This window comes from Streptopelia decaocto (genome assembly GCF_964273445.1).
Source record: "Streptopelia decaocto genome assembly, chromosome: Z".
In the NCBI taxonomy this organism is placed as follows: domain Eukaryota; kingdom Metazoa; phylum Chordata; class Aves; order Columbiformes; family Columbidae; genus Streptopelia; species Streptopelia decaocto.
The window spans coordinates 45,626,989-45,649,669 of record NC_138657.1 but is presented as its reverse complement, the minus strand read 5'-3'; the positions used below and the strand labels follow the sequence as shown (position 1 = coordinate 45,649,669).

The window sequence follows — 22,681 nt, the reverse complement described above, 5'->3', positions numbered from 1 at the left end:
ACTCAGAGACAAAAAAACCCACCAAAAAACATATTAAAATCATCCCAAAAATCTTTTATCCTGATCTGTCAGATAAAAAGTATTACATTCCTTCGGTCTAATAAAATGTCTTGCATTTTGTTTTGTCAACTAGCAGCCAGTTGTATTTCAAAGCATCAGAAATTTAAACTTCATTAGAATATTTGGTTGTCATCCTAGACTTACATACTTTCAGCAAAACAATATGCACATGAAATAGCTTCAGTTTCTTACCTGTCTCTGTGAAGCAGTATTCCACTTGGAGAAGAAGAAAGCTCAGTGGAGTAAACTAGATCTTTAGTTTTAAATTTCCAAAATTTAATTAATCCTTCACTACCAGCTGTGATTATCAGCTGGTTTAGTCCATCCACTGCTATCCCCCTAATGGCCCCCTCATGTGCTGCAAAGCAATGGAACAGAAAGTTGTATTTTAGAATTTAAAAATAGCATAGAAATCAGCAGAATGCCAGACGCTGTTCCATGTCTTCACCTAACTACACTAAATGAATGGTAAGCATGTGACAAACAATTCTAAAGCCACCTGAGAAGACTGCTTGCATATTAGGAGTTTCTTCATCAATACAGAAACCAAACTGCTTTCAAGCAAGCACCTAGCATACAACACAAAAGTTGTGAGTAACTGAAGATCATACTAGCTTTTATTTCTACTCCCAGTTTGAGGAGCTTCATTGAAATGTGAAATTTGAGAGACTTTTTGAATCACTTATGGAATGCCACCAGGGGGCCCAACCACTCCAGACAGAATTTAAAGCTTCAGTTCTGGCACAAAGGCTGGGAGTCTTCCTAGGCTACTTTACACTGCAGTGTAAAGACAAAGCATAGCTCCTCTGGTTTTGGATCAAGTTTTTTTCTTAATCTATGGCTAGAGTTACTGGCCAGTAATCAAACTTAGAAAATTCATCCCACTACCAGGCAATGAAGTTATTAGGAGATCACTTCATGTTTGCTATGCTAGATGGCTTTCAGAAGCCCAGTAAGGCTTTAAGGGTTCATCAGGACTCTCTCCTTGTTTCTACAACAAAAAAGTTCAGATCACAAGGGCGCTATTATAAGTTGCAGACTTATGAAGCAGCAGCAAACATACATGTATATTTCATGTCATGTATACTCACATATGCAATGACTGAAAGGAAAAGTCTGAAAACTATGGCATTAAGTCCTAAGTTTGCAGCTGGGCAACTGAAAATAATAGCATATGCAAAAAACTGGACTTGCTTAGAATTTCAATTTCCCATGCATCTAAACTATTCTTTCATTTTTAAGCAAAGAGCACAAAACAGATGGGAAAATTTATCTCAGAGATAGAACCCTATAACAAGAAGCCAAGTACTAGAAATGTGATTATCTCAAAAAGGGCTGAGGCCAGAGGATCTAATTTTAGCACTAACCATTTTGTAACTGACAATTTTCTGTTAATTAAAACCAAATATATACTAACACCAAAGATGTTAAAATAGCAGGGATCCTGTCCTTCAGAGTAGGTGTCAAATTACATTTGATTACAAGGAAAGATAGGACAGCGTAGGATAATTAGAGAAACTGAAAATTCCCCAATTCAATTGAGAAGCTATGTTGTATTTCCTAGTTGTCGCTGTTCTGTTAAGAGTCAGTATTTTAAAAGTGTAGCAATTCTTACCTCTTTCTTTGCCATAACGCCCTCTGTGAATGCCAGACTGCATGTTATACACATCTACCTGTCCAGTTGACAACCCAATTATGGCAAAGTTCCCACATGAGGTAATGTCAACCGCCTTTCAAGGGGAAAAAAACAAAACACCTAAGAAAACAACTCCTTAAGCTTATATATAATTACCAAAGTTGTTATAAGATATATAACGTACCAAGAATACAAAATACTAAAACGTTTCCTTAGACTTCCTCAAGGAAAACTACACAGAACAACAGATTACATCTCAAAAAAGTAGAGAGAGGAGCTCTTAAAATTGGATAATCGTCAACAAGTAATAAATACAGCAGTGCACAGTTACAAAGGATAATTAAATACTTAGTGACATCCATCAGAAATCATATCTAATAGTATCAACTCTGTAACCTAAATGACTAACATATATAACCAATACATAAATAAACGAAATCCCTAAATAAAGTCCAGGCATGCTGACTGCAAACCTCTTTCAATGCCCACGTTGCCAACGGCACCTCAAAACAGGGTAAGTTCCACGCAGACTTTACATAGTAAGAAACAAAGAAACAATGGTCTAGAGGACTGTGGAAAGATACAGTCTAAAGAGTCTAGTAGTTAAAAGCAAACCAGGTATTTACAAGTGAATTGATCTTGTCTACCACTTAACTACTAACCATAAGGTCATAAAAACAACTTGTCACAAGATACAGTAGTATGAATGCCTAACATATGAAGTATGCCACAGTGACTACTTGTCTTGCAAGCTCGTAAACCTTAGTAAACATATATATCTTCTTCATTGAGTATCTGACATTCATTGTGTTCAGCTCAAGTTGAAAAGCCATTTGGAAACACATTTTTCTGTATTGGCAAAAAAAAAAATCCTCAGCAGTTTGTATTCACAGATCAAATTTATCTTCACAGTCATATAGTCAACTCTACATCACTGTAACAGATTAAAGGTAAACACCAATCATCTATCTGAATCAGAAAATGAAATGTGCACTTAACCTGGATGTTTAAGGAAAAAATACACATGTAGCATTTTTCTTAAGACCATATGTATTACAAAACAGCTAGCAGGACACTGAGCTGGCAGAAAGCACTTTGCAAAGCAACTAAAACATGTCTAAATAGAGTTTTTTCATCCTAAATATATTGATTCTGTACAAATAGAAATCAAAATAGCATATACTGTAATGCTGAAGAAACATTATCCTAAATAAACTTACTGTTGCACATATATCAATAGGCTTGTGTTTGCTAAATTCTTCTGGCCTCAGTTTATGAGCTCCCATGGAAGTTTTCTGATAGTTCCAGGTTGTACAGGTTATATACCCTTGATGACAGGCAACAATACCATCCCAGTCACTCTGATGTGCCACTTCTGCAATGTAACACACTCCTTTTAGAAACAATCATTTTAAAATCAAATAGCTCTTCTGATATTGTAAGAAAGAGAACTCTGAAACAGTTTTAGGGAGAACAGTTCATATTTAGTGTTCCTGTTGTACAGTCAAAAGGCTACCACTCAAAAAAAAAATCACCTGGCAAACAGTTGTGCACATACTTGTGTAACTAAAATGCTAAAAAAACTACAAGCATTTTTTTGTATGTTATATTTCATGTCTTTGCATATTTGAGTCTATGCTGTTTGAAAAGCATATTTAAACTTAAATGATGTAAACTGCTCAATCCATACATATTTCCAGCTGAGTCTTTTTAACTGTTTCTTCAGCTGCTGAGGCAGGAGAAGCCTCTAAATTAAAAACTTAAAGCATGGTTTAAGAGCTAAGTCTGCTTCATGTAGCAAAACACTTTTTTGCATTTTCAAGGAAATCCTTCCTCAAAAGCTCTGTATCCAGACTTTGTAGTCAGATATGATATGTGGTGATCTAAATGAGCAAGTTTCCTTTTTTTTTTTTCTGGAATATATACATTACCAAAAAATTGGGTATATCTAGAACTTCAAAGAATAAAACAACCAGATACAAACTGGATCACTTCACCAAAGACAATATAGCAAAAAAAGAAACAACTCCAATTAAAATGTACATAAATAAATGTTTTCTTATGTCTCCAAACATATTCAAGGTAGTTCTACTACCCTGAATCAGAGAGGCAGGTCTAACATTAATTTTAAAAGTGCATATATATATATATACACACGCATATATTTGCAACAAGTATGTACTGCACCACTGAAGTCTGCAAATATAGACACTTTATGTAGTTAAACAGCTACACAAAATTGTAAATCCAAACCTTTCAACATACGAAACAATCAGCCATCCATCCTTGGAAGACAAAATAATAGCTACACTTAGGACAAAAGATTTCAAGTCTGAAGAGGAGGTCATTAACCTAAAGAAACACATTTTAATGAAGCAAATAATTGCAATTCTGCTTCAAAAAGTTAGGTTCTGTATTTGCATACTGAATTTCAAATTAACAAAGTAATTGAAATTTGACTTCGAAAACTCAAAAAAAGAAATGGGGGAATCAAAATCAACCACCATAACTAAGATTTCCTCAGCTTACAAAGATCTTCATCCTTCCTAACAGCTGGTTCTCCAGCCTGGAATAATACATACATCAAAAGACTCTGGCTCCTGTGCTGAAGATTTTCAAGCCAAGAGACAGTTTAAACATAAAGACATTTGAAATAAAAAACTCTTTTTTTCCAATAGCAGAAAACTTTACCAAGTAAAATGGCATTTTAAATTATCACTCAAGAGCTCATGAAGGGTGAAAGAATCTCAGTAATCTCATCTTGATAGAGCACAGGCTTTCAAAACAGTAGTATCTTGAGGGTTAAAAGAAAAAATGAAGACATGATGAGCTCTATAACGTATCTCAGACTACTTACCTGAAGCAAAGACTGTAATTGGTGGAAGTACCATCGTATCAAGCTTCAGACCTTTCTTTTTTGATTTCTTTTTGTTAATTGAACCTTAAAAAAGAAATTGTCTCAATCTCATGTCTAGATCTGAGAATAATGGTTTAAAAAGGAGTATTTACTAAATGTAAAGTTCCAATTAAACTTGGCTTGCATTAACACAGCATTGATGTTACCTAGCGTTTGAAAAGCTAAAAACATTATTAATAGAGTTCCTGTCAAAGTTCATGTGATGCTGAGCATATCACTAGCTTATTACATTCACAAATATACTACTCAACCCACTTAGACAGGATCTTGTGCCGACATCCTGCAGCAGATGTTCCCCATCATAGCTAAAAACAGGGTCATACAGATATGACTATATAAATCAATATATAACACCCAGCCCTTTAAATAACCAAAGAGTCAAGAATTTCAAATCTATGCGCAAAGGATATATAATCAATTAACATACAGCTGTACCTTCAAGTCTATCTAAATACATATATATCAATATATAGACATAGATTTTTAAAAATAAGAATTATTTTAGTCATGCCATGCTCTCTGAACTGTACAAGAAAGTGTCCCTTAACCATGGCACTGCGTGAACAACGTGTTTTTAAATTAAACTCTACATTAAATCAAAAGAACTAAAGTCCATAAATATGAATTAACTAATGAGTTAGTCACTTAAATGGAAGAGGAATAGGGTATAAAGCTGTAATTATGCATGCTGAAATGTCAACTACTGCTTTATACATTTTTAATACAAAAGTCATGCCTAAGGTTTCCCAAAGTGAAATAACATACAGTGCTAGGCTACATACTTTTATTAAGTACAAACAAATCTGTACACTTCATAGACAAACAAATCCGGACACTTAATACACATCAGAAAAGACTGAGTTTGCAGAACAACTGAGGTGAACAGTTTCCATGCAACAGTTAAGTGAAAATAAGGCCTAATGTTTTACCTCATGTTTGCATAATTACTTCTTAGGGCATTTTTCACCAATATTTGTACTTTCACTGAAATACTTACCACGTCCTAAACTTTTATTGAACTTGTCATGCACTGTTGAAAAAGACTGCAACGTTCCATCTTGACCTGATAAAATATTAGCAGAGAGTGAAGGGCAAAAATAAAGTTTCTCTTTCCTCATAAGCTATCTGAGCAAGAAAAGCAGAAGATAAACACTAAGAAACCTCAAACACCATAATAAAGTATTTCCTAAAAATTCCAGTCCAGGAAAACAATGCAGAAACATTATAAACACCAGTCCTAATGGAGTATCATTTTCTATGGTCTGTATTCCATTCCAACTACTTTGCTTCACACATGATCAGAATAACACCACTTTTATGGACATCTTCTCCGTGTTCAATTCCTCTTCCCCACTCCTTTCTCCACTACAGTATCTAGCTGATCCGAAACTTCTGTGATTAAAACCTTAAATAAACTGTTATTAATGCTTCCTGCAAATACCTCCATAATACTTACAGTGCTTTCCCATGGCCCCATAAACTCCCTTACCAACTACAATATTCCTTTCTTTATCCTTTGTCTAATGAACATATGCTGTTGCTGGTTAAGAACTATGCCTAGGGTTAGCCAGTAAGCTAACCCAAGCAAAACTGGTAAAAGCTGAGTTGTCCATATTTCCTGTAAATCAGGACACTAATGGGACTTCCCACCTCTACCCAGGGACAAACATTCACTGAACCAACAGGAATTTTAATAGAGGGACATAAGGCTCGAATTTGAAACTAGCAAACAGGTCCACTTTGCTTGGGAGATGTGGACAAAGCAGAACCAGAAACTAATAGTAAAGGAAACTGCACAATGCATGCAAAATTAAAGTCACTGAGATGATTTTTAAAAATCAGAAGAATCACAAAACATTTTTACTAGGCCAAACAAGTAAGGAAACAAAGAATCAGTCAAAGTGAACTTAAAAAAAACTGAAAGAGAATGGAACAATTATAGTGCTCAAGCAACCTCTCCCTGCTGCTATTATACAGAAGTACAACAGGATGTATGTACTGGGAACTGGGAGAAATGTTGAGCAAGATGAAAGTTTGTGGAGATGCCTGCCCTGAGGAAGCAAACAGCATTTGAAAGGCACCCCACATCATTGCTACCTCATTTCTGTTGCACAAAGTTCTACCACTGGTTCAGAAAGGAATGTAGAGAGTCAGTCTTCTTACACTGCAGATACATCAGATCTCAAAGCTGGAGATCTTTTTTACTTTAGTGGTTGCCTCTGTGCCCTCTCCATATGTTTCAGTACAGTTAACAAAGCAGTAAACTGCAAAGCCAATGTGAAATTTGTTAAGCAACTGTTGATCATTACTACGGTTCACCTGCTGTGAGCTGAATTACTATCAAGTAAATAGTTACTGAATCCAAATTACTAGTTGGATGACCAGTAAGAAATTTTAGCACAGGTGGTTTTAGCACAGTGTACTGCTGTGCCGTATTAGGTGTAATATTCAATAAAATGTTATGTTTTCAAATGTTGCCCATGTAGACAATTACTTGGGAGTAATTAAAGATTAGGTGAAGAGCCTCTATTATTCCATTACTGAAGTGTTCCAGGCCGTAAACCAGTCTGATCTAGTACTTAATTTCCTAAGGGGTGTATTTATGCATTTTTAAATACACTATTTTCTTAGGAAGGGTAGTCACACATTCTTACATTTTTAGATTAATATCTTGTTAACAAGCGACCTTGGGAGTATATATTACAGACACAATTGAGCTGTAACAAATTGCGAAGACACTACAACCCACAAACCTTGCTCAAACTACTGGAAAAAGTGGAGTGGCTCCCCTAAGTTACTAAATGTATTATGCTGTTTATTTTTCCCTGTCACAACAGAACTTCTCTAGTTGTTAGAAGTTTTCATTTTGATCAGCTGATAGCTCCTTAGGGATAAGGAAACATTCTTCTTCATCAAACACATAAATACAGATGATAAAAGTACCTCCTAAGCTTTTCTGCTTGTATCTACTTTTCAGCCTACCTGTTGATACACATTCCTCTAGGGAAACCATGAAACAATTTGATACAGTAATAAATGACACTGTTGACATGAATCATTTACTATGTTTCAAAAATACACATATCTAACACATGAAACACAATATACTGTATTAATAAAACAAAGACACTTAGCTCTGCATGTTTATTACAGCAGAAAATCAGACTGAAGAACAAGAATGAGAATTCATACCTGCGCTAAGAATTTGCTCTCCATTTTGCCCATGGTATCTGATTTTTGTTGGTGGTGCACTATGTCCCATTCGGCTTCTCAATACACGTCCTGTACCACCAGGTCCATCAAAAATCCACACCTGTCTCCCACAAAAGAAAAGCAGAAACAGAAAGCTGATAAACACTGCCCTGCCAATAATTACACCTCTTGGCAGTGGAACAGGCAAAGCTGGGAGCTGGCACAGCAAACTTCACACATTGGCTTTCATCCTTGAACCTAAAACTCTGGAAACTTCCACCATAGCAGCTGATTGCTTCTTGCTGTTCATTGTGCTTCACAGAAAGCTAATGTCATCAGAGGACATGCAGCACAAGGGATTTTTATCAACAGCAACCACTCGTAACCAAGAACATTATAAAAATAGTTCCAAGATTTAAGATAGTACACCAGGCTACAAAGTGTAGTTCTCGAAAAGTGGGTCCAAAGCTTTGTTCTTCAAGGCTATCACAAAGCAATAAATGAAGCAATGACAACATGATAGTAAATCCTTACACTGCCCCACTACAGATCGACTCAAAGTCAGAAACTTTGGTAACTTGAGTTTTGTTGCATTTGTTTCACTTGAGAACTGCTGCTTCAATCTGAACTACAAATTTACACTTTGGAGGACAACATGAGAATAAAAAAGACATAACAGCAGCTACTGTAACTTACCCGTATAGCATTATCAGCACCATTAGTAATAAGAAGTGGCTCTCCAGGGACAAACGACATACCAGCTATTGCTGTGGAATGGGCATCTTCCATCTGACACATAAGTTTCTTCTCTTCTAGATCCCACAAAGCAATGTGTCCAATTGGGCTACCAGCTGCCATGACCGGGTGTCCATCTGCTCAAAAAAAAAAAAAAAAAAAAAAAAAGAAGTTCAAAAGGTTTGCTTATTATCCTTATTGACTTCTCAAATGTTAAAACTAAGGCAAGAAAAGGCTACAATCACAAGAAAAAAAAAATCTCAAGCTGAATCTAAAAATAAGATGTTTTAACTGAAATATTCTAGTATTTCACACAGAAAAGAAACAAAGTTCACTGACAATAAAAACAGGATTTTTTCATATCAGATAACAACAAATGTATCTACATCCAGCAACTGATGCTAGATGTTTTGCTTGAAAGCACAAGAAATATTGTACATGTACCATTTTCAAACGGTACTCTATACCCCAGGTTCTTCCCCAAACTTATTAGCCTTCACAATTCAGGATGTGAGAGCTATTGTATCACCACTCTAGAAGTTATCAGTTCTTTTTTAAAGTCTTCTAAAGTTTTTGGCTCAACAGCTTGCAAAAATAAATTCCAGAAGTTGATTACAGGTTTGTTCAATCATTCTAAGCAATAATTAAAATCTCAATTCACAGAATTTCTAATTTTGTTCTATTCGCTCTATCCTGGCTAATATTAAGGAGATAAACACATCATAGTAACTCCTAAAAACATACTCCAAATATTCAAGTAAGTTTTAAAATATCATATCCAGATAAAAGTCCACCAAATACCATGCATAACTGGTAAACAATCTTTTCACTCCAACCAAAGAAGAAGGTAGTTTCCCATTTGCAATTACACACATCATAGATAACTAAACCAGACAGTCCTCGGGTTTTCTTTTCCAGTAAAGCTTCCCAGATACTGAAATATGCCAAGTTCATTTTATTTACTCAAAGAGTAACATGAGTACATGAGTTCAAAACAATCAGGTTATATTTACACTAGACTTCCTAACTATAAAGACAGGAAGAGAGGAAAATTAGAGAACATCTGAAACCCACGCATTCAAGCAGGTAATGAAATTATTTAACCTTTTTAACATTTCAACTTAAATGGCTGACAAAAAAGGCACTCTTTCCATTTCTCTCAAGTCTTTCCACAAGCCCCTCCAGTAGCATTCTTCCTCAACGGGGTCTAAAATCTATTTTCTGTTAAGATTAGTATGTTTTGTCTATTCAAATAAGATATTAGATTCAATATCAACAGCTCTGTAGGCACGATCAACATTAAAATAACTAGCTTCAGTAATTAGTAGACACTTGTTAGATTAAAAAAAGCTCTGAATATAAACAGGGTACCCTAGTAACAGCTATTTGGTAGTCACTCAACTATGAACATTGTAACTTTGTTTTTAAAATGCACATGTTCAGAGTAGTTTATTCTTAAAAAAGAAAAAAGAATCCTTAAGAGATAGTGCAACTTAAACAGTCATCTGAAGTCCTAATCCTACAATAATTTTTCATGAATGGATCCTGCAACACATGCAAAGACCCAGCAAGGCTCCATATACGTGTAAAGAAATGTGCTTGTATGGAAAATGCGATTTAATGTTCCATTTTCTGGGAAAGACACTACTGAGAAGTAGTGTTGGATACTAACTTCCAGTGTACTCATTACTCTGCACTAACTCTGATATAACTCTGTACTGTGCTAGCTCTTGGCACCCTGTAAACATAAACTGTCTTTCTTTTTTTTGAAAAAGGAGTCCTGTAGGGCACACTTCCTGTCCACTGAGTCACTACACAAGAAACCACCATAAAACAGCCACTATGATGAAGACGCATGATCTCCCTCACTTATTGGTAAATTTTCTAGATTATCTGTGGCACTTAAAAACCAAAACTCTCAGCCCAAATTTTGCTTCTGAAATGACTTATCAAAACGCATTTTAGTTTTAGTGATTATATACATAATTTCACTAAAAATGCTAAGACTTACCTGTACGAAAAGATATTGCTGTGATGGGACCCCAGTCTTGTTGAAATTTCATCAGAGTTTCATCAAACTTAATATTATGTACAATTATATGACCTGATACAAGACCAATCGCAACAACATCCACTGCTGGAGCCTGCAAGAAAAATTGAACACCAACTGAAATGAAAAAGGAAAAGCTTGTTGCTACACTAGTAATATCTATACATACAAAATAATGTCCAGGACAAACGGTAAAGAAATAAGGCAACTTGCATAATACCTTCTATCTATATTACCTTGACACATAACTGATAAATCTAAACAAAAAATAAGAGATGCAAGATTTTGCACTTTGTCTCCACTGGAGGAAACAATTCTGTTCCCAGAAGCTGGAACTCCTTTGAAACTCCTTTGAAAACAGCTGGTAGACTACTATGCACCCTTCCACACACCGACATGTTTACAAGTTTTATCCAGGACAACTGCAGACCATTTTCAAAGCTGTCATCAATGCTACAGATGAGTTTTAATTAATTTTTATATCTACAAAACTACAGCAAATACAATTATAAAATCTTTTACTGAACCAGCAAAATCTACATTTGATTAAGCTCCAAAGCAAAATAAATTTAGCAAAAAGCTACCAGTGCAATGGAAATTACATGATACACACGAGACTTGAAAATAAACTGTTTCTGTGAATTCATTACATCATTCAGTGAATAAAGACAACAGACATGATGAACACAAAACAGCTAAGATGCTAAATGCAGCAGAACTAGGACTAGAGGAAAGGCAGATCTTAAGCCTTCAAGTCTACCTCTCTTCAATGTCTAAAATGCTCAAGAGAGGTTTATTAAAATTACCATACAGAATACAAGCCATCTTTATTGCTGTGATTTTAAACATTATTTTGCTTGCTATTCTTGACCAGTGATGTCAGAAAAAAAGATATAGCAAATACTAACTTGTTCAAGAGTTGTGACTTTTAAGTGCCATCCTGGAAATGAATATAAGAGTTTGCTGGAAAGAAATAAATGAAAAGCATAAATCAGTTAACCCTCATTACCTCAAAGGTGACATAACTACATAATATGAACAGGGAGGAAAACCTCTCTACAAAAGTTGCTCCCCATGCGTTTCTGCTCTTAACACACCTCTTCAAAATTCTTAACATCAACATAAAAAAGCATTCTTGGTCCAACTTCTAATAAAAACAAATCCTTCATTTGCAGAGTAACTTCTGCAAATGAAGACACTAAAGCATATTATAAACATACCTCATCTTGTTTCTTTCAGAAATGGTAACAGCCAAAACATGCAGTAGGACTGTCCACCAACAATGCAGCCATGCAGTACTTATTAAAGGTGAAATTGTGAAGACAGTATTTAAGAACAGACAGAATTATAAAGCTATTCCATCACCACAAATACAGGTTGTTACTCTTAAGAGAGCTTGCAGCCATGTGTTACCACCTTTCACTTTCCTTTCTTGCCAAAGATCATCAAACCTCAGTTCTTTCAATGTATTTGTCTAATTATGCCCATGCCTACAGACAAAATAATCTGTGCAGGGAACAATCAACCAAAAATATAAACTGCTTAACACAGCAACATTGCTAAAAGAGTAGTAACAGTCTCATACGTTTTTACACAATTAGAAGAGAAACTAAGTCATATAAGGAAGACTTTTTTTCACCTAGGATGTATTGCATCTCAGATGCTGCAACAGGCATTGAAAAGATGTAAGAGTACTATAAGTAGATATATTTACTTTTCTGTATTTGTAGGTTATTCCTGCTTCTTGATTTACATAACATATATGGCATCTCCAAAACATTAGAATATGAAACATAAAAAACAGCAGTGACATCATTTAAATATACAATAGTTATGAAAATAAAACACTGAACTATGCAGGTTAAACTAACACCCATTTGAAGTATGTACATTAACATGCAAAGAAGTTCACTGAAGCTCAAACTTTCATGAGAGACAACTACATGCCTGCACATCTCCTTTTTGAGTACAAAGATCAAATGCTAGTAATTACCTCCACACTACCTGCCAGCAATTCCTTGGACAAAAAAAAATCAAGCTTGGAAGAAGGGAGGTAGAAGGCCTAAACAAGCATTTACTATTATTTTAATTATTTTAATGGGAAAGCTACGTGTTTCCAAGAAATGAAAAGAAAAAAAACAAGAATTCCTGAACAATCCCTGACATTTTGCAGAGAGAGTAAACAACACGCAATTTGAAAGGCATCAGCATTCAGGGAGCAGCAGCATTTTTTGTTCCTGGAGACAGACCAAGTGAAAACTTGTGCCAAAGGACTCATTAAAAGATATCATATTCAAAACCTACTGTCCTTAAAAGTATTATTTGTTGCATATGAAACTACTTGAAGCATGAATGATATCCAAGTTTTTAAGAATCTTACTTGGATCTTATATTCCATAGCTGTAAGCTTCCTTGTTCACTCCCAAGGAGAATTTTATTCAAGTAGGTGCTGGGATGCAGAATTGCAGAAACTGCAAAAGTGGCCTTATCAAAATCCACTTGAAGATACTCCTCTGGAAAAAAGTAAGAAACTGTGTTAGTGTGGCTGCCCCTATAAATCTGCAGGTTTGTCACCCTTTGCAAATGTAAAGGCAGAACTGATGTTTACCCTGTACAAATCTCATAAGTGGCGTTTCTTGCATTAAAGGATTAGCTAATAAGTAACAGGACACGCTAAATTTGTTTACATTACAACATCTGCTGGCTTGAAGGTATAGTTTTTTCTTATAAGCCTAGCACAACAATGCTGGCAAAATGGTAGCGATTTATATCTTTCTGAAGGATTCCTGCTCCTGCCTAGGCAAAACACCTCATCTGATTAGCATGGCTTTTGTTTGTTATAGCAACTCCAAATCTCTAAACCCTGTTTGCAGACACTTTTGAAACCCAGCATCCAGGGAATTACACTAGTCAAAACAATGAGAATGCTTTCTAAAGAATAAGATTCAGGGAACTGAAGCAGGATTTCATAAGGTATTTTACAAAAGCATGAAGAGATACTGACACCATCAAAAGACTATTTTTAAGAATTTCGTCTTCCCCAGACTGGTAAATATCAAGGAACTACAGGATTTCAGAGATGGTGCCAAAGCTGCTGTATCACAGCCTTTCCCAGAAATTGGAACACTAAATCGCCATTTCCATATAAGCACATTTCTTTACACCTATATGGAACCTTGCTGGGTCTCTGCACATGTTGCAGGATCCATTCATGAAAAATTATTGCAGGATTAGGACTTCAGATGACTGTTTAAGTTGCACTATCTCTTAAGGATTCTTTTTTCTTTTTTAAGAATAAACTACTCTGAACATGTGCATTTTAAAAAACCTTTTTCTAAAATTACTGAATGCTTAACAATGCTATCCTATAAAGTAGTAACAAAAATAAAGTGTCTCTTACCTTCTGACTCTATATTCCAGACAATAAGAACATTATCAACATCCACAGAGATAACATGATCACCAAAAGGCTGCAGAAGGTGTATCTTTGCTTTGTGACCTTCATACGTATGAACCACCTACAATTTCAAAATAGAAATGTTTTCAGTATAAGCTGTTCAGGTAGCATATCACGTTAACACAATACCTGAGGACCACTAACACATCAGCAACAAGTTTAAATAAAATACATAGAAATGCCACACAACTTGAAGTAGAAGACACATCATTTCCTCTGATATTTAAAACTGTTGGCAAAAATATTTTAACTAAATATTTGTAATTATTTAGTTTACTTTTAATAAATTTATGTGAATTATCAATTTATCTTTTAAGTAACCACTTTATTATTATAATTAATATAGAAAACACAGGTCGACCATTACAGAATTTGTTCTTACATTCCCCTGTTTTACGTGTTTTATTCCCTCTTCTACAGTTTTTGTTTCCTAAAATTGAAGGTACCAAACATCTGCAAAAATAGATGTTTGTAGAAAATTAACCATATTGGAAAAACAAACACTACACAACGTTTTGTACTACTAACCAACAAGTAAACTAATAACAACCTCTTTGTTCCTGGCAAAAGCATGGAGGATGTTGTCATATGAAACAAATATCAACATGCGGTCTGCTGCCAAACATGTAATGTCTTGTGGCAAAGCATTACCTGTTAATCAAACAGAAGAAAAGTTCAACAAGTTTCAGGTTCATAACAGAAGAGAAAATCTGACAGTGTATTTATTTAGCATGGTGACCCACCAAGAAAGCTCTCCTGTTGAATGTTCTGTTAAATTTCTTAGAGAAATGCACACATTTCAGATAATTAAAACACTACTGTAAACAATATCACGCTGGTAAAAACAACATAAATAACATCAGATTGACAGATGACAAAGTGTTGAAAAACTATTACAACTTACTGAATTATCATGGTAAGTAAAAGCATGCGTTAGTTTTGTGGGGGCTTATAAAGAAGTTATCCCAACATAACACTTCCGTGGACTACCGGAGCCCCACAGCCCACTGTACTGGAAAGACAGATGATAAATCAAAGTTTCAGCATTAGTAATTGCATATTATGTGAAGTCATTCTGCTGACCTGGACGCACTCCTGCACCCACTTCCTGAATACATCTAAAGACACCAGGAATTTACCGCTCTAAGAACAGATCTCATTTTCCACCTTGTGACTGGTTCAGAAAGACTATCTACTATTTATTGTGATCTGCTGCTTTACTAGCTTAGATGGCAAGAGAGTCAAAGCTCCAGATCACATTGAGAAGCTGCTGGTATGGTCCCAAATGGTAGAAAACTGGAAAAAATACACTAGGGAAAAGTACTCTCAATCTAGGGAAATATAAAAATGCACAACAAAGCCCTTAATGATTGTATAGAGAAATATTAGATCAAAAATCAGTCACTGTAGGAGTACGCCTATGATACAAATGATCAAACATGCATTCCCCACAATAATGCTTCGTATTACGAATTATTATCAGACACAAAGAATCCTGTATCCTCTGCTGTACTGCAGCACAGCTTCAATGGAAAGAACTAAACTAAGAAAATGAAAAACATTGCACTTCATGAGAGGTTTCATTTGTTTGAACACCTTAGACACCTTCCCATAGAGCCTTTGAAGCAACTTAAGTCTACAATCAGGTTACAGATACCCAGTACTCCACACAAGCTGTATGCAAGTCTGCTTAGGCCAAGAGTTTTAGGCATACCCAACTAAAGGTTCACAGCACCAACCACATAACATCAACAAACCAACAACACCACAGAGGCACATCGTTTATTTTTTTCAATCACAATTTTGTATGGAAACACCTCCGTTTCTCAAAAACCCTAAATGAATATGTCTGTCAGAAGATGTAGCCCACCGAAATGGATTTCACAGAATATACAATGTTATTATGATTTTGTAAACTGAAACCAGAAGTTACATTAATGTGTTTAGCTCTGAAACTATCCACTGATGATCTTTTAGCTCTAGTCCCGGTTGTGTGACATTTATTCTCAAGTTTATAGGTGCTCTGTTAATGAAAAATATTTTACTTTATGAGCTCTGTGTAAAACTTTGTGGTATACAGAAGTAAACCTACTTTTGAAGACAGCGCACCATCTCACTGAATCATCTAAATGTCAGATGGAAGGGTCCTTTGGAAATCATCTAGTTTAAGCTCCCATCCAGCTCCTCCCAAAGCTGGACTATCACCAGTACTACATCAGGTTAACTGTAGCTATGCCTAGCTGAGTCTTGAAAACTTCTGGAGAAGGAGATCAGTCAAGCTCTACACTGTACTACAGTTCCCTCTTAGTCAGGGCCATTTTTCCTGACATCCACTGTGACCTCCTCAAGCTGCAAACTGTGGCTGCTGCCCCTTTTTACTCTGTCTACCACCACAAAATCAGGTCTGTCACCTTCATAACTGTCCTTGAGGTAACAGGCTGCCTCTACATTGCCCCATATCTTTCCCTCTGTGAGATTAAACAACTCCAGTTACTTCAATGACTCCCCTCATACTGAGTGCTGTAGGCCCCTGGCACTCCCCAGTTCCTCAGCCTCCCTCCTAAAAGAGAAATGGGAGTGGTGTGAAGGGGAGAACCACACTAACTGGGTATGGCAGTCCAGATATGGCCTCATCAGCACAAAGTACAGAAGAATAACAACTTGCCCTGATCTGCTGGCAGCATTCCTAATGTAGCTCAGAACACGGCTTGCCTTAATCACAGTAACTGCATTTTTGGTCCACGTTCAACCTGGCATGAGCACTGCCCCAGCTCCTTCTCAGCAAGAAGCCACACAGCCAGTCAGTTCCCAGCTTGTTCTGTCCCAGGTGCAGGATTCTGCACTCGCCCTTGCTGAACTTAGCAAGGTTTATGTTGGCCCAGGCCTAGTGTTTTGCAGCATCTCCCTGGAGTGAGGTGCACCACTCTGGGTGTCAGCTACTCCCCCTAACATAGTATCATCTACAAGTTTTTTCTAAGAGTGCATGCTGTCTCATCAGCCAGGCTGTTGGCAAAGGTGCTGAACAACACAGGCCCTGATGTTGACACCTGGGGTACCACTCTGTTACCAACTGCCAACTGGATGTCAAGCCATCAATTCAATCCTTTGTATCTAGCAGTCCAGCCAATTTTTAACACTCCCTGAAGACTTCCAGTCCCATCCACACCTGTTTCATTCCTGTAATTATTTTCTTCCTGTAACGTAGCCTTCTAGTTACTATAAAAACAACAACAAAAAAGGGATCTGGAATTGACAGCTTTATTCATTGCTCACTCCCTAAGGCCTAGGGGTGCTCTTGGAAGAACAAGATGACAAGCACAGGAGGTTCACAAGGTATATCCCTATGAGAACTAAGCTACAGTTGCAACAGCAGTCCAACTCCCAAATTGATATTCAATATTTCTGAGACTCCTTTCAACATGTTTCAGTGTAAATACTGACACAATTAATCTTCCTTTTTTGAGCTGAGAATTGAGTGCAGATGCCAGACGTGTTAAAAAAAGAAAATCAAGAATGAATGATCTGCGCATACTTACTCACAGCAACAATACCAAGCTTCTTCACCTGCAATGATAATGTTAAAAAGATATTTTTAGTAATGGGTTGCAATGCATTTGCCATAAACAGAAATTCAAAATTCTAGGAATCAACCTAGATGGCAAAATCAATTTTTAAGTCTCACAATACAGAAAAAATATTCATCTTCAATTTCAACAGTATCTACTGGAAAACCCACAGAGGGCAGTCAAAAGGAATGGGGAAATATATTTGCCAAAAGACAACCATTGAGCATGAGTAAGTTGCACTTCTTGATGTACTTCACGCTAATGCACAGGAAACGAAGCACAAATTTAGACACCTTGCAGAGCTTGGGTAAATTTTCACATTATCTCTCCTTCAACTTTATTCGAACTACAACCACACTTTGTTATTATCTTATCTCTGTTTACACAGAATTTGCTTCAATTACGTTCATCTTTGACCAGTAATGATGATTATATTTCAAAATCTGTGGACAAGATTGACAAGAGTGAACACTAACAGACCACCACAGAGGCACAGGAAGATCTGTGCTGTCTGCAGTCTGCTGTTCAACATAATCACTTTATTCAGTTCTGTCTTTGTTAATATTTCTATACACTGAAAATTCTTTTATTTGCCCTGGTGAGACCGCATCTGGAATATTGTGTCCAGTTCTGGGCCCCTCAGTTCCAGAAGGACAGGGAACTGCTGGAGAGAGTCCAGTGCAGGGCAACCAAGATGACTGAGGGAGCGGAGCATCTCCCATATGAGGAAAGGCTGAGGGAGCTGGGGCTCTTTAGCTTGGAGAAGAGGAGACTGAGGGGTGACCTCATTAATGTTAATAAATATGTAAAGGGTGAGTGTCACGAGGATGAAGCCAGGCTCTTCTCGGTGACAAGCAATGGTAAGACAAGGGGTAATGGGTTCAAACTGGAACACAAGGGGTTCCATTTAAATTTGAGAACACACTTCTTCACGGTGAGGGTGACAGAGCACTGGAAAGGGCTGCCCAGGGAGGTTGTGGAGTCTCCTTCTCTGGAGACATTCAAAACCCACCTGGACACATTCCTGTGTAACCTCATCTAGGTGTTCCTGCTCTGGCGGGGGAACTGGACTAGATGATCTCTTGAGGTCCCTTCCAATCCCTAACATACTGTGATTCTGTGATACAGCAATAAGTGAATCAATCTCACAAGCTCTCGCTTTGAGAACTGAATTAGGCTCATCAGTTTCCAAACAGCAGAAGTTTTAACACAACCTAACAGATTGCCTCTCAGAACGGCAAACCGCTGGCGAGATCTGGTTTATCCAGCGACGAAGAAAAAGCTCCAGCGCCTGGTTGCTCCTCTGCCCGGCGGACAGGCCGCGCTGCAGAAGCCGGGCCGCACAGCCGCGCGCAGGCGGAACTGGCCCGTTCCCTCAGAAGCTTCCCCTCCGCCTCCTACCGCCGAGCAGTCCCGCTTGCCGACGAGCGCTGCGGCCCTCCGCACACGCTCCCGCTTCACGACAACGAGGCGGCGGCAGGGGCGGGGAAGGGGAGAGGCGGGGGCCCGGACGGGTCGCCCCCGGGGGCCCCAACCTCCCCAAGGCCCAACGCGGGCCACGGAATGAGGCAGGGGAGAGGGCCGGGAGGCCGCGTACTCACGTTGTAGGTGTGGACGCTGCGCCCGACGGCGGTGGCCAGGTAGAACTCGCGGTGGCGGCCGTGGTAGCGCAGCACGTGCGGGACGTGGCCGCTGAACCGGCCGAGCACGCGGAAACCGGCGAACAACCCGCCACCCTCACGCGCCATCGCGCCTGCACGCGCCTGCCGTCCGTGCACAGGAAGCGTGTCACCCCCCCGCCCGCTTCCGGCCACCCGCCCCGGTGCTCCGCCGAAAGCTGTCCCCGCCGCCGCGCCACTTCCGCTACCGGGGCGGCGGTGCCTGGCGGCCCCGTGCTCCGTGGCTGAGGCGCTGTCCCCGGTGCCCGCTCCGGACGCGGGTGGCCCGGCAAGGCGCGCACGGGAGCGTCAGCGCTGCCAGCCCGGCGGGCGCGGTGCCAGCGCATGCAGGGGCTTTCACCCGCCAGCGCGTCCACAGAGCCCCAAAGCCGCGAGTGATCTTTTTTCCTCCTTTTTTTTTCATTTTTTTTCGCCTCCCCCCCCTCGCAAAGAACCAGGCCCGGCTCAGGCTGCGGGTGCGGGGCAGCCCCGACGCAGCGGGAGCGGAGCGCTCGGAACCGGCCTCCAGCGGCGCATCCCGCCCCGCGGCCACCCACACCAACAACCTCTGGATTTCCCAAGGTGTTTTGTGTTTAATAAGTTATATATAAAAAAAATAACAAAAGACAACCCGCAGGATGGTTTCGTTGCGATGACTGCACGGCGGCAATAAATATTCAGCAAAGTCCGATAGAGGGGAAAAAAATAAAAAGCCCCCTATCCCAAATTGATGTAGCTTCTCCACACCGCCATCAGCTCGCGGGCCCTGCTCTCGTCGCACGGGACTCGGCTCGCCTTCCCGGCCGCGCCGCCCTGCCACCGCACACGCGTTAGCGTCCCGGCACCGTCCCGGGCTCCCCGCGGCAGGGCTGCCCCGCCGCCGCCCCGGCTCCCGCACCCACCTGTGGCGGCCGGTAGCCGGGGCAGTGCCGCTGCACGATGGAGAGGGTGCTGCGCCACAGCGGCGGCCGGCGGCCGCAGCCCCACGCCCGCTCCAGAGCGCACTGCAGCAGTCGGCCCGCCCGCTCCGCCCGCCGGGAGTCCTGCGGGCAGACGGGCGGTCATGGCCCCGCGCCGCGACCCCAGCCCTGCCGGAGCCGTCAGCCCTCAACCCTCTTTCCCTTCAGCGCCTTCCCACGCATGCTTAAAAAAAGGTTTCCCACCCTTTCCCCCCGCTCGCTCCCCATCCCCGCCCCCTTCTCCCCGCTCTCCTTCCTTTTTCTCCCACCCCGTTTTTTTATTTTCTCTCCCTTTTTCCCATCTTTCCTTCCTTTTCTGCGTTTTCCCTCTCCACCCTTTCCCCCCTTTTTTCCACTTTCTTATCCGCTCCTTCCCATTCTCCCTCTTTTTCTCTCCCTTTCTTTTTTTAATGGAAAGGGAATGCCCCGTAAGCGCCGGGGGACGCGTGCACCCGGGCGAACCTCGGACTGCTGCAGGCCGGCCGGCAGGGGAGGCGCGTCCTCGCAGGTGTGAAAATCGAGTTGTAGCTCCTGGAGAGAAACAACAAAAGCGAATGCTCGTTAAAGCCACGGCGCCTGGCGTCGTCGTCGCCTGCTCGCCTCGGACATCCCGTTAACGGACGTCCCTACTGACCCGGCGCGCCGCCACTCTCCCCCGGGGCCGCGCAGGTTGTGCGCGGCGACGGGACTCGGGCGGCGGCGGCGGTGAGCAGCCGGTGCCAGGCTGTGCTGCTTCTCCTGAGCCCGCGGCCGGGCTGCCCACAGGGTCCGCCACCCCGAAAGCCGCCGCCTGATCCTTCTGCTGCACGCCGGTGCGCATCCGCGTAGCTTCTAAACTGCTCATCACCTTTGCAACCGTGACACCATCTTCAGCATCGGTGAAGCATTACACAAGCGACTCTCAGTCCTACGGGCGGGTCTGCAAGGCGCCGGGATGGGTCGGGTAGCGCTCTGGCAGCAGCCGCCCGGGCTCTTGTTCTCCGTCCCTGCCAGTCCCAGCTCCAGCGAAGCCCGTTTTAATAAAAGAGAACCTCCCCGTCCGGTTTCACAGGCACCGGTTTACTAAACTAGCCGACGCCTGGCTTGCTAATCGAGATTTTCAGAAAGTAGCTAGCAGCGGTCAAGGGTAAAATCGTGGAGGCAGTGCCGTCCCGACAGTTTCCCTCCGATGCCACCAGAGAAACAACCAACCTCTTTATCAAAGGTCATGTGTGGATCCAAAACGTTTAGGAGATCCTCTTGTATCTCGTCGTGGTTACAGAGGCTGAAATTGTAGGTGGATCCCCGCGGTAAATCGGCGATCTCAAGAAAGATGATCAAGCCACAAAAGACTGTGTAAGAAAAAGTCAAAGGTTAATTCTCCTGCACCGCTACGTGACTCGACAAGGCACGGAGGACAGGTCTGAAGAGAGGGATGCTGGTGTTTAGGGAGCACTAGAAAAACTGGTTGGTTACCCTTGTGATTATACATGGTGTCTTTACACGTTTTTCTCCTGCTCGGCTTCAGGTCGTTGCTGGCTTCATATATGTACCTGTACGCCTACGGAAATGAAGGTTTCCAATTCCATAACCGGGGCTCATTTGGACGTCTCATGCACCTCTTTCCAGAACTGTAAATAATAATTATTCACACTTGAAGATGTGTCACGGATTCAAAAAGAAACCCGGGATAATGAATAATCATCAACCGCAGCATCCAAAGCCAAAACAAAACAAAAGCAAACAATAAACTCCACAACAGTCAGTCTTGCATGAAATAAGTGTGAATAGCCCTTCCCATAACTGCGTGGGGTCCACCTTCAGTGTGGACTTTTGCAGAAACACGCGGTTTTCTCCCAAAGACGGGACAAAATGCTTTAGGGCACCTGCAGATGGACCACCCGGGCTGGACGCTCATATCTTCCAAACTGAGGTGGCAGGGGACATCTCTAGTGCGTCATTTTAACACGCTAGCGCGGGAGCGGGTGGTCCTTTCCCTATACCGCCTACAGGTTATTGTTGGTGGTGGTGTTTTCGTTTGGCTGTTTTTTTATTTGTTTGTTTTCTCGAAGATGAACGTTTTACCCAACAAACCACTTTTCCCGGGGAGCCCCTTCGCTTGCGCAGACTGCAGGGAGTGCAGGCGAGATGGGCAGCAGAGGCTGACTTGCTCTGCCGTGGGGACAGCCTAGCTGACGGGGCAGCCGGCTAGCCCGGACACGGGTGACCAGGATGCCCGGGGTACTGGGAGAGGCTGGTGAGAGGAGGCATGGCCTCGCTGCCTCCCTCGCCCCGAGGAGTCCCCGGAACCCTTTTTCCGAGGAGGAACGACATCGGCGCCTTTGCCACGGTCCCCATCAGGTGTTCCCGGGTCCCGCGAAAGTGTTTCACGGAAAGTGCCCCAGGAGCCTCTGCGAAAGCCCCAGCCGGGACGGCGGCGGCCCCCGGGGCGCGGCGGGGCAGGGGCATGGG

At 40.9% G+C, this 22,681-nt stretch overlaps 2 protein-coding genes across 2 annotated transcripts in view; both read right to left on the bottom strand.

The window, feature by feature from the left end:
- The window catches only part of WDR36 (WD repeat domain 36), a 33,157-nt gene extending 13,763 nt beyond the window's left edge, over nt 1-19,394 (bottom strand). Inside the window, exons 1-14 of the mRNA XM_082074148.1 lie at nt 19,215-19,394; nt 17,584-17,611; nt 14,598-14,698; nt 13,991-14,108; nt 12,971-13,103; nt 11,499-11,553; nt 10,552-10,684; nt 8,502-8,677; nt 7,806-7,926; nt 5,611-5,676; nt 4,554-4,637; nt 2,917-3,071; nt 1,676-1,790; nt 253-418 (exon numbers count right to left, since the gene is read on the bottom strand). Of these exons, the coding sequence (XP_081930274.1) occupies nt 253-418; nt 1,676-1,790; nt 2,917-3,071; nt 4,554-4,637; nt 5,611-5,676; nt 7,806-7,926; nt 8,502-8,677; nt 10,552-10,684; nt 11,499-11,553; nt 12,971-13,103; nt 13,991-14,108; nt 14,598-14,698; nt 17,584-17,611; nt 19,215-19,361 (1,598 nt within the window). The 5' untranslated portion in view covers nt 19,362-19,394. The remainder of the gene's footprint in view (nt 1-252; nt 419-1,675; nt 1,791-2,916; nt 3,072-4,553; nt 4,638-5,610; nt 5,677-7,805; nt 7,927-8,501; nt 8,678-10,551; nt 10,685-11,498; nt 11,554-12,970; nt 13,104-13,990; nt 14,109-14,597; nt 14,699-17,583; nt 17,612-19,214) is intronic.
- A 512-nt stretch (nt 19,395-19,906) lies between these two features.
- Nucleotides 19,907-21,830, bottom strand: LOC309451272 (uncharacterized protein). The gene is made up of 4 exons (XM_082074859.1): nt 21,686-21,830; nt 21,422-21,561; nt 20,693-20,761; nt 19,907-20,314 (listed from the first exon to the last, which is right to left on the bottom strand). The coding sequence occupies exons 1-4, from the start codon at nt 21,699-21,701 to the stop codon at nt 20,102-20,104; spliced, it is 438 nt and encodes a 145-aa protein (XP_081930985.1). The 5' UTR covers nt 21,702-21,830; the 3' UTR covers nt 19,907-20,101.
- Between the last annotated feature and the right edge of the window lie 851 nt (nt 21,831-22,681).